Source organism: Hyperoodon ampullatus, assembly GCF_949752795.1.
Source record: "Hyperoodon ampullatus genome assembly, chromosome: 10".
In the NCBI taxonomy this organism is placed as follows: domain Eukaryota; kingdom Metazoa; phylum Chordata; class Mammalia; order Artiodactyla; family Ziphiidae; genus Hyperoodon; species Hyperoodon ampullatus.
The window spans coordinates 39,678,523-39,694,118 of NC_136923.1; the positions used below are offsets into that span (position 1 = coordinate 39,678,523).

General features: G+C 47.4%; 1 protein-coding gene across 2 annotated transcripts in view; it reads left to right on the forward strand.

The window, feature by feature from the left end:
- USP4 (ubiquitin specific peptidase 4) overlaps positions 1 to 15,596 on the forward strand; it is a 49,003-nt gene that overhangs the window by 31,558 nt on the left and 1,849 nt on the right. For both annotated transcript variants that reach the window (XM_079713571.1, XM_079713572.1), the window contains 9 exons: positions 589 to 672; positions 2,268 to 2,362; positions 4,719 to 4,910; positions 5,544 to 5,632; positions 9,501 to 9,728; positions 11,367 to 11,437; positions 11,691 to 11,809; positions 12,139 to 12,288; positions 13,297 to 13,400. In XM_079713571.1, coding sequence (XP_079569697.1) covers positions 589 to 672; positions 2,268 to 2,362; positions 4,719 to 4,910; positions 5,544 to 5,632; positions 9,501 to 9,728; positions 11,367 to 11,437; positions 11,691 to 11,809; positions 12,139 to 12,288; positions 13,297 to 13,400 — 1,132 coding nt within the window. The remainder of the gene's footprint in view (positions 1 to 588; positions 673 to 2,267; positions 2,363 to 4,718; positions 4,911 to 5,543; positions 5,633 to 9,500; positions 9,729 to 11,366; positions 11,438 to 11,690; positions 11,810 to 12,138; positions 12,289 to 13,296; positions 13,401 to 15,596) is intronic.

The following is a 15,596-nucleotide window of genomic DNA, read 5'->3' on the forward strand; positions in this document are numbered from 1 at the left end:
AGGCATATTGTGAAGGTTCTCTGGGCTTCTCTGTCACCTTTTCCCCTATGCTCCATTCATTTGACTAAAGGAACCTGGCTGATCTGCTAAGAGATCCTTGAATCTGAATGTTAGGGGACTAGAAACAGTACTTCCCTTGGTTATGTTCACCCCTAAATCAGCTAGGAGAGCCTGGCCAGAACAAAAGGCCAAATGAAAGGTGTGACAGGCCAGTCTTAGTGTCCAACCCTGCTGATGGCTCACTGCATGCTGCTTCTGGCTTTATGACAAGGACTGGTTGGCAGTTTGTATAATTGTAACATTTCTTTAAAGGAAGTAGTGAATGACTCTAAAAAGTTAGGAAAAAAATAAAGCAATATGTAGGAGGGAAAGAGGTGGTCCAGCTTCTGTGGTGCTACCTAAATAGAGAGGCAGGTGTTGATGCAGAAGCCTTGCCTATTTGCTCTGCTGGCCACTCATCTGGGCCCTGACCTCACCACACACTGTTTCTGGTGGGACACCTCTGCCCTCCATGATGCCTGCTCCTCCCAACTCATCTCCCACCCTTTCCAGAGCACCCTTGTCACGCCTCCCATCTCTCCTTTGCAGTACCGTGTGATTGTGCCGCTGATGGGGGCCGTGTCTGACCTGTGTGAGGCTCTCTCCAGGCTGTCTGGCATTGCTGCGGAAAACGTAAGGCGAGGTGTTCAGTGGCACTAAGCCTATTGGGGGCAGTTCATAGTCCTTTGGAGTTAAGTTTCAACCTTGTAGCCACTTTTGTGGGGTAGGTCTTATCGGCCAGCACACACGTGATTATATCTGGATGCCTCAGACCTCCTGGCCCTTGTTCATTTTGCACACTGTGCCTGAAACTGTCCCTTCCAGCCCTGGGAGCACTGTCTTTCCTCCATTGAGGACACACTAGCTATGGTCAGAGGGCCAGGACTGGGGATTTGCTCTCGCTTTGCCTCCCCTTCCTACCTGACCTCATCTGTAATGCGAGAAGTGGGAAGTTCTTTCCTATCCCAAACTCTGTAAGTCTGTGGAGTGACTTGATAGAAATCTTTATTTAAAAACAATTGCTGGGGGCTTCCCTGGTGGCACAGTGGTTGGGAGTCCGCCTGCCGATGCAGGGGACACGGGTTCGTGCCCCGGTCCGGGGGGATCCCACATGCCGCGGAACGGCTGGGCCCGTGAGCCGTGGCCGCTGAGTCTGCGCGTCTGGGGCCTGTGCTCCGCAACGGGAGAGGCCGCAGCGGTGAGAGGCCCGCGCACCGCAAAAAAAAAAAAAAAAAAGAACCCACCTGCCAATGCAGGGGACACGGATTCAATCCCTGGTCCAGGAAGAGCCCACATGCCGCGGAGCAACTAAGCCTGTGTGCCACAACTACTTGAGCCTGCGCTCCAGAGCCGGCGAGCCACAACTACAGAGTCCACGTGCCACTACTGAAGCCCACACCTAGAGCCGGTGCTCCGTAACAAGAGAAGCACGCGCAGCACAATGAAGAGTAGCCCCCGCTCGCCGTAACTAGAGAAAGCCCACACGCAGCAACGAAGACCCAACGCAGCCAATAAATAAATAAATAAATATATTAAAAAATAAAAATAAAATAGAAAAATAAAAACAATTGCTCACGCTGGCCTTTCTGCTGAGCCTGGCCCTGTGTGAAGGTGGGGAAAGTGAAGACCTCTTGCTGCACGAGGATCCATCCTCCTGGATGCCCGCAGCCCCTCCCTTGTCCCAGTCCTGGTCAGTGCCCTTCTCCCCACTCTCCTTGCACCCCTGCTGGTTTCAGGTGATAGGTCTTGGTGGTTGGGGTTTGGTCTTTTCTGCTATGTGCTGAGGATGGCTTGGGGAATTCCGGCCCCAGGGAACACCCCAGAGGATTCTGGATGACTGCTGGTCTCTGGTCAGGACTCACTCCCCACCATTCCTGCCACTGGAGGGCAAATCCCGTCGTAAACGGGATACAGCATGTTTTCTGGTGGTGACAGCCATGCTGCTCTCTTTTGGCCCTTGGCCCCTGAGCTCTGGGGCTGGTTGCATCGTGATCTCTCAGGGGGCAGCACATATTTTTTCATTTGTGCCTGGGTTAAAGTAGGTGTACTCTTTTTTAAAAAATATTTATTTATTTATTTGGCTGTGCCGGGTCTTAGTCGCAGCACGCGGGATCTTCGTTGCAGCATGCAGCATCTTTTTAGTTGCGGCATGTGGGATCTTTAGTTGCGGCATGTGGTGGGTGTACTCTTATCCATCCTGTAATCTTTCTCTTACTGTTGATTCTTAGATGGTGGTCACAGATGTGTATAATCACCGGTTCCACAAAATTTTCCAAATGGATGAAGGTTTAAACCACATCATGCCTCGGGATGACATTTTCGTGTGAGTACTCAGTGGTTTCTGCTGCAGGGTCAAAGGAAACATTCTAGAGGCTTTGCCAGTGTCTGTCAGTGTCTGCAGAGCAGAAGATCTGGCAGTTGGTGCTCATGTGGATTTGCCCCAACCCCTGGGTGCAAGAGTTGGATGTTCAGGGAATTTTGGGTAGCCATCAGTGCTAAGCGCCTACTAGCACTTCAGAGCTAGACATTCCAGATAGCTCTCCTCAGCATGAACAAGGCTTTTGTCAACAGTTGCTACCTGTTAAGAAGGCCTGTTCAGTGGTTCTGCAGATGGTCCTGCTGTCAGAAATGCTTTTCTCAAGAAGAGTCACAGCTTTGTGAGGGGCCATGGGAAGACAGGAGAAGGGATGCAGTACAGGGAGGGTCTCGTCCTTTCTCCCAGCCACAGATAGTGGCTTCTCAGGCAGGTGCCATCCCAGATGACAGGGAAGGTTGATTTAAGCAGCCTTTTCCAGCACTAACATCTGCAAGCTCTGAGACTCGGTTTTCTCATCCCTGTGGGGACAGTACACTCCAACTGCAGCTCGTCTCCTCAGCTCCTCCCAAATCCTCTTGCTTCAAGGCTGCTTTGTGTGATTGTGTGTGTGTCCCTCTTCCAAGTGGGGGTGGGGTGGGGGGGTGGAGTGTGAGCTTGCCTGAGCTCCCAGCAGCCACTTGCTCAGGGAGGCTTGCGTGTGGAGCACAACCATGTTGTCCCTCCCTCATTCCCTCTCAGCCAGAAACTTGCCTCTGCCGAGAAAGGTTTTTAGGATTTTGTTTTGGTTTTTGGTTTTGGCTGAGGAATGTAGTACACAAAGGAGGCATTTCCTTCCCTTTACATTTTTGTGGCCATTGACTTCTAGGTCACTCTAAAAGGAAGAATTCTTAACCACACCCAAGATCCTAGTTCTGTTCACACTTGCATAGGCTGCCTCCCCACTCGCAGCCATGTTCCCTTACTTTACTAATGGAGGGTGCCAAGGCTCATGCTGGGGCACAGGGCTGGGACTGTCCACTTCTTACCCCAAGACCTTAACACAGTCTCCCTCAGTTCTGGAAACGAGTGTTCGCACATACCTGCGCTGAGAAGACCTGGGACATCACCTTGTTGGGAGGTTGGCAAACCACCAACGGAGGATTCTTCAGAGGGCTGGAGGGCCAGCCAGTTGGAAAGCAAATTGTTTTATGATGAATTGATAATTGTCTTATGAAAACACAATTGTAGCATCTAATACTTTTTGAGCATGTGATGTACTGTGCTACCGAGTTACTTAATCCTCACCACTACACTGGAAGGTGAGTGATCCCATTGTCCGCTGGATAAACAGACTTAGAAATTAAGGCACTTGGCCTGGTTTCAGCAGCCAGAAAGTGGCAATGATGGATCTGGAACCTGGGCCAACCTCACTCCAAGGCTTGGTTCTTGACCATTATGCTGGACACCAGGGTCCTTACCCTAGAGCATACCTTGGATGTTTTTGTGAGTTTTTCTTTGAACTCCTCCTGCATATACTATAGTCAGGACTGTTTGCCAGGCATGTGGGGAGAGTTGTGTGTGTGTATGTGTGTGTGTTTGTGTTTATAGTTTTTAAAAATTGAATCAGTAAGTTTGTGTCTCCCCCTGTAGGAAGAGGGAAAGACTACAGTTGGTTGCCAGCAATTTTGGTAACATCTATTCCGGGATAAAACATCTATAAATCTCCTCAATCCCATGTATTCACTAAGTAAGACACATTTTTCAAAATCATTGATTTGTATTTAGCAGTTTCTTTGGTTATCTCTGATTTAAAAAAAAAATTAAATATGATTCTTTTACTTCAATGTTTTTGAAGAAAGATGGCAAACAGTTTTATAAATTTGCTTCCTCATTTGAAATAAAGAGTCTTTGGCTTATATTCTAGGTATACGTCGCTGTACAGTATTTGGTTTTACTAAAGGGCAGGGCATTGAGAATGCCTTTTTCTGAAAGTTAAGCTCCTTGATGGGTGACAAAAGGTGAACTTAGTGGCTGGGCCCCCCTGTGTGCCTTTGTGTCTGAAGTGATGGTCTGGATGACAGGTGTCATCTGTGTTGAGTCCCAGTTGAAGGACCACAGAGTTTGAGGCCATGGTTGGGGGAAGGAGGATCACATTAGCCCCAGGTCCTGGGTTGTGTAGGTTCACCTTGTGTTAACAGTTGACCCTCTTTGGGATTCCTGACCCATCCTCTAGCATCGTCTTGGAAATGGTTTATCCACCTTTTGTACTGAAGTGTGCTCTGTCCTAGTAACTGTAGTCCTGGCCACCATGTAGCTGCAGCTCAGATCTCCATCTCTCACAGAGACCTGCCGCTGAAGATGCTTTCTTGTGTGATTGACACAGGTACGAGGTCTGCAGCACCTCCACAGACGGCTCTGAATGTGTCACGCTTCCAGTGTACTTCAGGGAAAGGAAATCCAGGCCGTCGAGCACTTCCACTGGGGCAGTGCTATATGGGCAGCCACTGCTGGTTTCTGTCCCCAAGCACAAGCTCACCCTCGAGTCTTTGTACCAGGCTGTTTGTGAGCGTATCAGGTTGGTGGTAGGAATGTGATTTGCTTGTTATCTAAAATAAGATAGGCCCAGTAAGAGTGACTGCCCCCTGCAGAGTGCCAGTGTTGACCCCGTGTGCTCACTTCTGTTAGAAATGTAGTTGTGTCGGCCCCTGGGAGGGCCAGGGAAGGTTCTATTGGGACAGAACATCTGGCACATCTGAAGCACCATGACAGTGAACACCTAAGCCTCTTTGAGTCCCTGGAGTCATGTCTTCACACCTGTCAGTCACCTGCTTGAGGGAGTATAGTGCTTTGATGGCATTTTGTATTTGAATGTAATTTCTGAACTACTCCACTATCATTCTGAACCTGATAATTAACATTACTGGGAAATATTTTTTTAAATGATGGTGCCACACAATGTTTATCAAAGATTTGAAACAGACTTTCTCAGAGTTTTCAGTGCCCTGGTAGTTAAACTTCTTATCTCATAGGTTCCTCTCAATTTCTTGAAGTGTCAAGCCATCACATGAATTTTAAGGCCCTTTTATTTACATAAATTGCTTTGTGAATAGCTGAATATATAAATTAGGAACTACTTCACGCTGAGTAGTGGAGAAAAACAGGTAAAGGCTACAACTAACAAACAATTTCTTTCTTTCTTCTTTTCAAGCCGCTATATAAAACAACCTTTGCCTGATGAGTCTGGCAGCTCGCCCTTGGAGCTGGGGGCCTGCAATGGCTCCAGGGGCAGCTGTGAAGGTGAGCGTACGCCACGCTGTGGGGCTGTGACTGACCAAATCCCTCCCGACTTCCCTCTTCTTCCAAAGGTGTTGTATACATGGGTGAGGGAGGCTCTGAGGCGGGGTTGGGGGCTCTGCCTAGAGAGCAGACCTGGAAGCCCTGTCTGCACCACTTCACTCTGCCAGAGCCCATTGTTCAACTTTGACACCTCGTGTAATCTTAGGCGTGGAGGCTGGGTTTCACCTCAGGGAGACTAAGCATAATAGGACTGAGTGACTTGCCCAGGGTCATGTAGCAGAGTCAGGATTTGATTCTGACCTGTTGGGATTGCTGAGTACACTTGGCTGCCTTCACAAGCTGGCTTGTGTCTGTAGAGCTTTTGTCTTGGCCCTTACCCATCACCATGGTCAGCAGCCGCCCCTGGGGAGGACAGATGTCCTGCCCAGCCAGTCAGAAGGCAGAGATAGGTTCTCTTGGGCCTTTCTTTCTTTCTACCCAGGAAGCCACAGGTGGTAGCTGGCTCTGGGCAGCTCCTGATGTGGGAGTGACGAACCACAGTTGGAAAAGCAGTAGGATAGACTTGTTGCAAGAAACCCAGAGCCCTCACCATCCTTCTGTGCCCTAGTGCTCACAAGCTCATTTGTGACCGTGGAGCTGTGTCTGACCTGTACTGTGGCTGTCGTCCTTCTTTTGGGGCCCTGCGTGACTGACTAGGTGGCTTTATTCCTATAAAACCAATGTCCTCCAGTTCCTATGCTTTGTGAATAGCTGAATATATATTCTCAGTTGAAAATTCAAATGCCCAGATTTCTGCAAGACATGCCTGGTCCTGGAAAGTGAGAATTGACATTAAAAATAATGACCAGGGGCTTCCCTGGTGGCGCAGTGGTTGAGAGTCCGCCTGCCGATGCAGGGGACACAGGTTCGTGCCCCAGTCCGGGAAGATCCCACATGCCACGGAGCGGCTAGGCCCATGAGCCATGGCCGCTGAGCCTGCACGTCTGGAGCCTGTACTCCGCAACGGGAGAAGCCACAACAGTGAGAGGCCCGCGTACTGCAAAAAAAAAAAATAATAATGACCAGAAGGCTCTGTCCTGAAGGGATATTCCAAATTGTTGGTATTTTAGGTTGAGTATTTATTATAGTCGTACTCTTGTTCTTGCCCAGAATATCATGTTCTCCTCCCACAAGGGATGAACAGGAGTGTATTTTGTGCACAGGTCCTACAAGCAGACATGTTGGAGCTATAATGGTAGTCTCTGAGCAGACCTTGGGTGACCTATGGGTTGTTAGTGCTCTGGAAGTTGAGGCACTGTGATTCCCAGCTTGAGGTGTGGGGCAGACCTCAAAAAGTCACTTCATCTCTCTTAACCTTGGTTTACCCATCTGCAAAATGGGATGATAACGGCTTCACAGAGTTGAGGTTACTGTTTAATGAGATAGTGTGGTTAGAGTATCTGGCACATAATAGATGCTCAGTTAATAACAGCATCATGTCAGTATTTGCTCTTGTTACAATTAGCCTAGTTTCTTAGACATTCCATCTGTCAGTCTCTTGTTCAGTCTCTTGTTCTCACTGCCTTCTTTTGAATTCCATAAGTGAGCCTTGGTGCATAGACTTCAAATCGTGTTTAATGTTAAAATAATTCTAACCTCTTTACTGCCATGGCTCCTTGTTAGGCCTGTGGTGGCTGTCTCCTGCTGATTCTCTGAGTGTCTTGGGCAGGACAATGTTTCACTTGCCAGTCTGAGAGCAGAGCAGGCTTACCTGGGCGTAAAAGGGGCTGTGCCACTGCTTCAGGAGTGAAGTGAGCTAATTGAGAAAGGAACCTCTGTGAGAGCTGAGGCTGGCAGTCTCATGCACACTGGCTGTTTCAGAGTCCTGCTCATGGGGACTCATGTCACATTGTCATCCATGGCTGTGATGATCCTGTGGCCTGACAGGAAACCGTGTTGCATTGTCCTGGGCCCAAGTTGTCCTTCCTTGTGAGAACTCCTGAGACACAGTCTTTGAAAGAGGATTTTTTTTTTTAACTTATTTTTTGGCTGCATTGGGTCTTCGTTGCTGTGCATGGGCTTTCTCTAGTTGCAGCGAGCGGGTGCTACTCTTCGTTGCAATATGCATGCTTTTCATCGCGGTGGCTTCTCTTATTGTGGAGCACAGGCTCTAGAGCGCAGGATTAGTAGTTGTGGCGCATGAGCTTAGTTGCTCCGTGACGTGGGGTCTTCCCGGACCAGGGATCAAACCTGTGTCCCTTGCATTGGCAGGTGGATTCTTAACCACTATGCCACCAGTGAAGTCCCTGAAAGAGGATTCTTATGTAGAATATACATCTTCCTTTCCTCAGTTTCCATTTCTATTGCTATTTCCCCAAACATATAAACTTCATATTTTGAATCTTTTCTTCCCCCGTTACTTTTTTTTTTTTTTTTTTTTGACTGCGCCATGCACCTTGTGGGATCTTAGTTCCCTGACCAGATATTGAACCTGGGGCCCCGGCAGTGGAAGCACCAAGTCCTCACCACTGGACTGCCAAGGAATTCTCTTCCCCTGTTACTTTTACATCACCTTTTGGAGTTGCCCCCATCTTTGTTGAAATTACTTATTTGATACCTTAACTTTCCCCTTTGACTGCCCAACAACAAAAATTATGATGAGCATGATCATGGATTTTTTTATTGCAGCCACATATACCAACCAGTTCTCTGGAAACACCTGGGAAATTTACTCATCACCATATGTCTCTAGAATGCCTCTTTAAATTTCTTTTTTTAATATAAATTTTATTTATTTATTTTTTTATTTTTGGCTGCATTGGGTCTTTGCTGCTGCACGCAGGTTTTCTCTAGTTGCGGCGAGCGGGGGCTACTCTTTGTTGTGGTGCACAGGCTTCTCATTGCAGTGGCTTCTCTTGTTGAGGAGCATGGGCTCTAGGCACACGGGCTTCAGTAGTTGTGGCACACAGGCTCAGTAGCTGTGGCACACGGGCTTAGTTGCTCCGTGGCGTGTGGGATCTTCCCGGACCAGGGATCAAACCCGTGTCCCCTGCATTGGCAGGCGGATTCTTAACCACTGTGCCACCAGGGAAGTCCCTAGAATGCCTCTTAAAACTTTTTTTTTCCCCCCTGGCTGCGCGGCTTGCAGGATCTTAGCTCCCCAACCAGGGATTGAAGCCACGTCCATGGCAGTGAAAGTGCTGAGTCCTAACCACTGGACCGCCAGGGAACTCCCCCCCTTCAAACTCTTGAAACCCGGCAATCTCAAATGAATAAAGAGAAAAAAGGAGGGGAGGATCCTGTGTGCTGTGTTCCTTGGGGCCCATCATGGTGCCTGCACCTGAGAGACATGCAGTAAATACTTGTTGAAGGGACAGTCATCATGTTTCTTGTGGAGGAACTGAAGACCTTTACTTAGTATTTGTGTTCATTATCATATTTAAAGTTTTACTTTTAAATTGTTTCTTACCAGCTGGTCTTCTTGAGTATTGAGTATGGGTTTAATTTTGGTCCTTTTCTCTCTGTGCCTAATGATCAAGTTGAAAGAGTCAGACTATGTGGGATGAAGCCCAGTAAAGTACCAAGTGGTGAGGGCCCCAGATTTAGGGCTGGCAGGACTGCTGACTCACTTTTACCTTCTGGTGACTCCTTGAACCTCTCTGGGCCTCTGCGTCCTCATCGTGGAATAGCTGTGCCCACTTGCCTGCTTACCAGGTTGTGGGGGTGTCACATGTGAATTTAAGTGCCTTGTAGATGCAAAGGGGTGGATGTAGTTTCACACACACAGGACTGAATCTGGAAGGAAGCACCACAGTTAGGTATGAAATAAAAATTGCAGCATTGAAATGGTGGCAAATTACATACATGTTATTTTTCATTTGTATGCTAGGAGAAGACGAAGAAGAAATGGAGCATCAGGAAGAAGGCAGAGAGCAGCTTTCAGAAACAGAGGACAGTGGGGAGGATGAGCTGGGAAGTGACCATGGCGAGACCACCCAAAAAAAGCTCAAAGGCCGGCCCTGCCCAAAAAAGCTTTTTACCTTCTGCCTTGTGAACTCCTATGGCACAGCCGACCTAAATTCACTTGCAGCTGATGGGAAACTGCTTAAACTCAACTGTAAGCACTTTCTCTGACCTTTCAAACTGGGCTTTTGGGGACTTAGGATCTACTGGAAAATCCTTGCACTTAGCACTCACTGACTGCACTGAGCTTTCATCATCTCATAGTATGGCTCCAGGAACAGACACTTGTGTGATTCTTGGCTTAAAGCTCCCTAAAGACTGTTTCAGAGACATGACACCCCTCCGCACTTTCCCTTGGCCGCCTTGTCAGGCTTTTCTCTTCCGTCCTTGATGACTTCAGAAGGAAACGAGCTCTCCCTCCACTCCCACCATCCTTCAGGACTTTTGTTCGGGTTGATAACACTTCTTGTAGCCCTCCTAGGTGGCAGCATTTCCCCAAACTTATGAGAATAAATTCATATTTCTTTTGTTCCATGAGAATACTCATGAAATGTGACCCATCTAGAGAATGGTCCTGGATTTCACAGGCTGTTACCTGGAGCCTGTAATGGAGACTGCTGTACGGATGGGAAGGGGCATCCACACGGGATGTGTGTTGTGCGTGAAAAGCAACATGTAGATAGTGAAGATGCCTACCCTGGGTCGGGAGGGGAGCTGCAAAAGCATCTCTTGTGTCTTTTTGCTTCCTTCATTGGAGAAGAGATTTGCTAGATGTCCTCTAGTTTGCTAGCTTGCTTCCCTTTTTAAATAATTACCTAAAAGTAGTTTTTTAAACAGCTTTATTGAGATGGTTTTGGATCTTTCTTGTCTTTTTGCAGCTCCATTCCCTCTGTGCGGCTTCTTGTCTTTAGTGTAATGCCTTGCAAATTCTAGCCCCCTTCTTTTTTTTTTTTAATTTGAATTTATTTATTTTTGGCTGCTTTGGGTCTTCACTGCTGTGCGCGGGCTTTCTCTAGTTGCAGCGAACAGGGGCTACTCTTCGTTGTGGTGTGTGGGCTTCTCATTGCGGTGGCTTCTCTTGTTGCGGAGCATGGGCTCCAGTAGTTGTGGCTCACAGGCCCTAGAGCGCAGGCTCAGTAGTTGTGGCACACAGGCTTAGTAGCTCCACAGCATGTGGGATCTTCCCGGACCAGGGCTTGAACCCCTGTCCCCTGCATTGGCAGGCAGATTCTTAACCACTGCGACACCAGGGGAAGTCCCTAGCCCCATTTTGGACACCGGTCTTTGACTCCTCAACTCAGTCTTTTGTTCTCCTCCCCTGCCCCCTCATGCTATGGCCTGGAAAATGCCTCCAGGCAATAAGCTGGGGCCATGTAGGCATCACCTTATTTTTTGCCTTCTCTCAGGGATCTCACTCTTGCTCTGCCTAATATTCAGTGTCTGAAAACAGTTATTTCTTCTATTTTGTCAGTTTTTCTTGTCGTTTAAGGCAAGAGGAGAAATCTGGCCACTGTTACTCCATCTTGACCTGTGCCCTTTCAGAATTCTATGTAGTTAGTGCCTTTAAAGTGTGTCTGTAGCATTGAGGAAATCTTTGCCAAAGGATTTGGGGGCCCAGGGATTCAGAGTTGGCTGGCTCAAGGCAGAGCATTACTCTTGGCAGTGGCTGTTGATGGGTGAGCAGGTGTTGATGGCATAGCCTGAGTGTGGTCCTTCTCACTTTTGTCACCTGAGGAGCCTCTACTGTTGCTGGCCATTCAGTAGTGAGTGACACTTTGGTCCTCCTCCACAGCTCGATCCACACTAGCCATCGATTGGGATAGTGAGACCCGGAGCCGTTATTACGATGAGCAGGAATCTGAGGTAGGTCACTCGGCATTCTTGGTCAGGGGTATGTGCTGGTTTCTTCTTCGGGTGGGTCTCTCTCACCAGTTCCCCAGCAGTTTAGCAAGGTATGTTTTAGACCGAGAATGAAAAGCACTTAAAGATTTTGTCATTACATGTTCAGAGGCTCCAGAAAGTACATTATATTCCAGGCGTGAGAGCTCGTGAGGCTGTGGCTGAGCCTGGTAAGATTTTGTTTCCTCAGCAGACCTCAGCACTTTGTTCCTCACAGACCTACGAGAAGCACGTCAGCATGTTGCAGCCTCAGAAGAAAAAGAAGACAGCAGTGGCCCTGAGAGACTGCATCGAGCTCTTCACTACCATGGAGACCCTTGGGGAGCATGACCCCTGGTATGCAGCTCCCACCTCTGGGCAGGGGCACCCAGGTACCCTGGGACTCTGAGATCTGCTGGGTCCATCTGTGTACACAAAAACCCTTTGTATTTGGAATTGTCACTTTTTTACATGGCTGACCCTACAACACAGGTTTTTCTGTGTGAATTGTGTTTTCCAGACTAGGAAAGCCATCACCCTCTTTTGGAAGGTGGCTTAGAGACCTCCCTGCCCTGAAGCAGTCATGCTGAGTACAAGAAAGGATGTTATGGGATTGCCTCCATGCTTGAGAGCCCAGGTGGCACTGGCCCCCTGCCTCCCCACTAAGTGGAGGTTTCTCTTTTCAGGTACTGTCCCAACTGTAAGAAGCATCAACAGGCCACAAAGAAGTTTGACCTGTGGTCCTTGCCGAAGATTCTGGTGGTCCACCTTAAACGTTTCTCCTACAATAGATACTGGAGGGACAAGCTTGATACAGTTGTGGAATTCCCAGTCAGGTGGGTCCCTGGGCTGCAGTGTTATTTTTGGGAAAATTAAAAAACAGACAATCTGGGCACTGATTGGCAGTGTTTTGCTGCCAAAGACTTTTCTGCGTTAAGGTGTGTGTGTTGCTAGGCTCTGAGAAGTTAGACTTTGGCTCACTTCCCCTCCGTGTCTGTAGGGAAAGGACTCTCCAGTAGAAGCACTTCCTCTCTCGAGTCCCTTACGCAGCCTAACTGAACTGGTCTTCCCATCTGTCATTGGTCCCAGGGAGCCCAGGCTCAGTAGGGCAGCACAGGGACATGCTGTACCTCATCAATGCAGGGGCACAAGGAACCAGAGAGTAATCTGCTGGGGAGAGTTGGATTTTGGGGGGTGCAGATCCACCACAGTCCTGTCCCTGGGGCAGGGACTGGGACTGGCTGTCTACTAGTGTCCTCTTAGGTCCCAGGGTACAGAGTATAAGTGACACAGGCAAGTCAGTCAACAAGGTAGGAGTCCCCCCACAATGTGCAGATTTAAAAATGCTTTTTGGGGGATGGGGGATGGGTAGATAGTTACATGAAGATAGACATGTCAACAGGAGGACCTAGGTGGCGGGTATATACATGTTTGTTGTAAAATTCTTTTTTCTGTATGTTTGAAATTTTCAAAATAAAACATTAGGGAAAAAAGCTTTTGGGGGCCTATTTTGGTATTTAGCTTAAATTTTTATGGCACTAGTTGTAAATCTGATAGTAAAAGCCATTTTTACAAAGTTGCTGCAGCCCTCGTGTCTGTGCCCAGAGCCCTTCTTTGACATTTGGTCTCGGGTAAGGCTTCTCTTTTCCAGTCTGAACATGTCAGTGGTCAGAACAAGACCCCAGGACCCCTTCTGTCTGGACTGTTCATTCGTTCCTTCTGCACTTAGTTTCTGAGGGCCCTCCTGTGTTATAGCCTGTTGCATGAAAGGGGTTGCTGGGTTGCTCTGACTTCTTTCTCTGAGTTTAATGTATTGAAGGGTTATTTTTGTTTTCTGTGCTCAGAGCTCTGAACATGTCTGAGTTTGTCTGTGACCTGTCAGCAAGGCCTTATGTGTACGACCTCATTGCCGTGTCCAATCATTATGGAGCCATGGGGGTTGGCCACTGTAAGTACTGGCATCTGCTTCCTTCTGAGATGTTGACATGCCCATGGCCAGTCACCTTTCACCAGCCTCTCCCTGTGTGCCAGGCATTGCCCTAAGCACTTAACTTACACAGCTCCACGGGCCTCAGGTTGCGGGCTTTTTCCATATTGCTGCCCTTCAATTTTTGTGGTAGGATGGTGGTTCATATTCTTTAATGCAATAATCCACCTCTGGGAAACCTAAGGAAATTACTTGACTTTGGGGAAAAGCTTCATGTGCAAAGATATTCACCTACTTATAATAGTGAAAAATTAGTATTATTTATAAGAGTGGAAAATTAATATTAGCATTGGTGATCAACCGTTGGCACTTCTGTCCATCGATTTCATGGAAGAGTACGCAGTCATTGCAAAATAAAATTAATAATAACATGGGGAAATACCCATGGTATGTTAAGGGAAAACAGCTACACAAAATTGCATCATTACAGAAAGTAGTATCACAACTACATTGAAACAAAAGACAGAGAAGCTATGATAGGAGGGGGGAAAGCCTAGGAGGAGAGAGACCAAAATGTTAATTTTACTATTTTTTCTTTGTTCTACTTTATTTTCCAAAATTTCTATAATGTGTAGGTTTACCTTCACTTTTATACTTTTACTAGTTTATTTTGTTACTTGTTTATGGAAAGGTGTTAGTGATGTTGAAGTGAGGAGCTGGGTTTCCTCATCTCTCTTCTATTGCATCTGCACCATGATAACTGCCACTGCACCCAGTGTCAGGACCCCAAGAGATGACACCATGGGAGGTGTCAGTTCCATTTACACTTACAGTGGATTATGGAACTGCCCTAAACCCCAGTCTTCTCTTCTATACTGGTAAGCTTTTTCTGTTGGCCCAACAGTCTGTTCTCCTGCCTCTCTGCTCTTACCATATCACCTCTTGCCTTTAGATGGCTGCTCAGTCTCCAGCCCTCAGGTCTACATTCCAGGCCATTAGAAGAAGAGGAAAAAAGGGCATGACCTTCCCTTTTAAGCAGATCTCCCAGAAGTCCCCCTCAACTCCTCTACATACATCTCATTGGCTATCACTTGGTCACAGGGCTACCATCTAGCTGTAGGAGAGGATGGGAAATAAAAATTGTGCCTGTTTGAAAATTGGGGCTCTACTGGAGTGGCTATTAGCAATCTCTGATCATATCATATCCTGCAGCACTTACTCTTCTCTAACTTTTTTCTCCCCAAAGTAATTTCACTATCTGTATTCATGCATACTGGACACATGTATTCATTTTTAACTTCCATTTTAGCATATAAACACTGCTAGGGGCAGGTTACTTAGCCTCTTTATGCTTCAGTTTCCTCATCCAGGTTAGGCTTCAGTTTCCTCATCCAGGTTAGGCTGGTTATGTGCAGGTCCACATTGGGTCCACAGTTGGAATGCCAAGATTGAAAACCACCATTGCTGTTGTTATGCCAAGCATGGACAGTGGGGACACGCCCTTGGCACCTTCTCTGTCACTGTCCCATGTCCTTCACCACCACTTGGTGCAGTAGGCACTGCAGTGAGTAATGGTTAAACAGCTTAAGGAAAAAAAAAAAAAAACCAGCTTGCCAAAGCCACACAGCAGGTTGAGACTGGAAACCAGATCTCCATCAGATTCTGTTGTTTCTGAGAGTCTGGGTGGAGCAGGAATTGGGTATTGCTGCTGGGATTCCTGTTGTAAACACATCCTGCTTCGAAATAGTGTAAAATCAAAACCGGAAGTGTTGGCTGTGGGAAATGCTTGCCCAGTGTGGGGAAATGCTTGGCCCGGTGTGAGGAATTGTTATCCAGCCACAGATTCTTGACTCACAATTTCAAAGGCAGATATATTTAAGTTTTCTTGTTCACATCCCAGCTTTGCAAACCCAAACACCCAATGTGTCCCTCTTTGGGATTACCCCACAGGCTCCAGAGGCGGTGAGAGGCAGTAGTAGCCAACCATCTGCCTGGATGAAGTGGGGGAGTTTGACTTGGCATGTTTTTGAGAACTGTTGTTTTGTTTAAATCTTAAAGTATCAGCTCCTTTTAATGGTCCCCTGACTCTGGGTTATTGCTCATAGCCATCCTGAAGATTGACACTGGATTCCTCTATTTTTTGGATTAGTTTTCCAAAATTACAGTTTAAAGCCTTGGTCGCTCCATTTTTACTCTTTTTTTTTTTTTTTTTTGCGG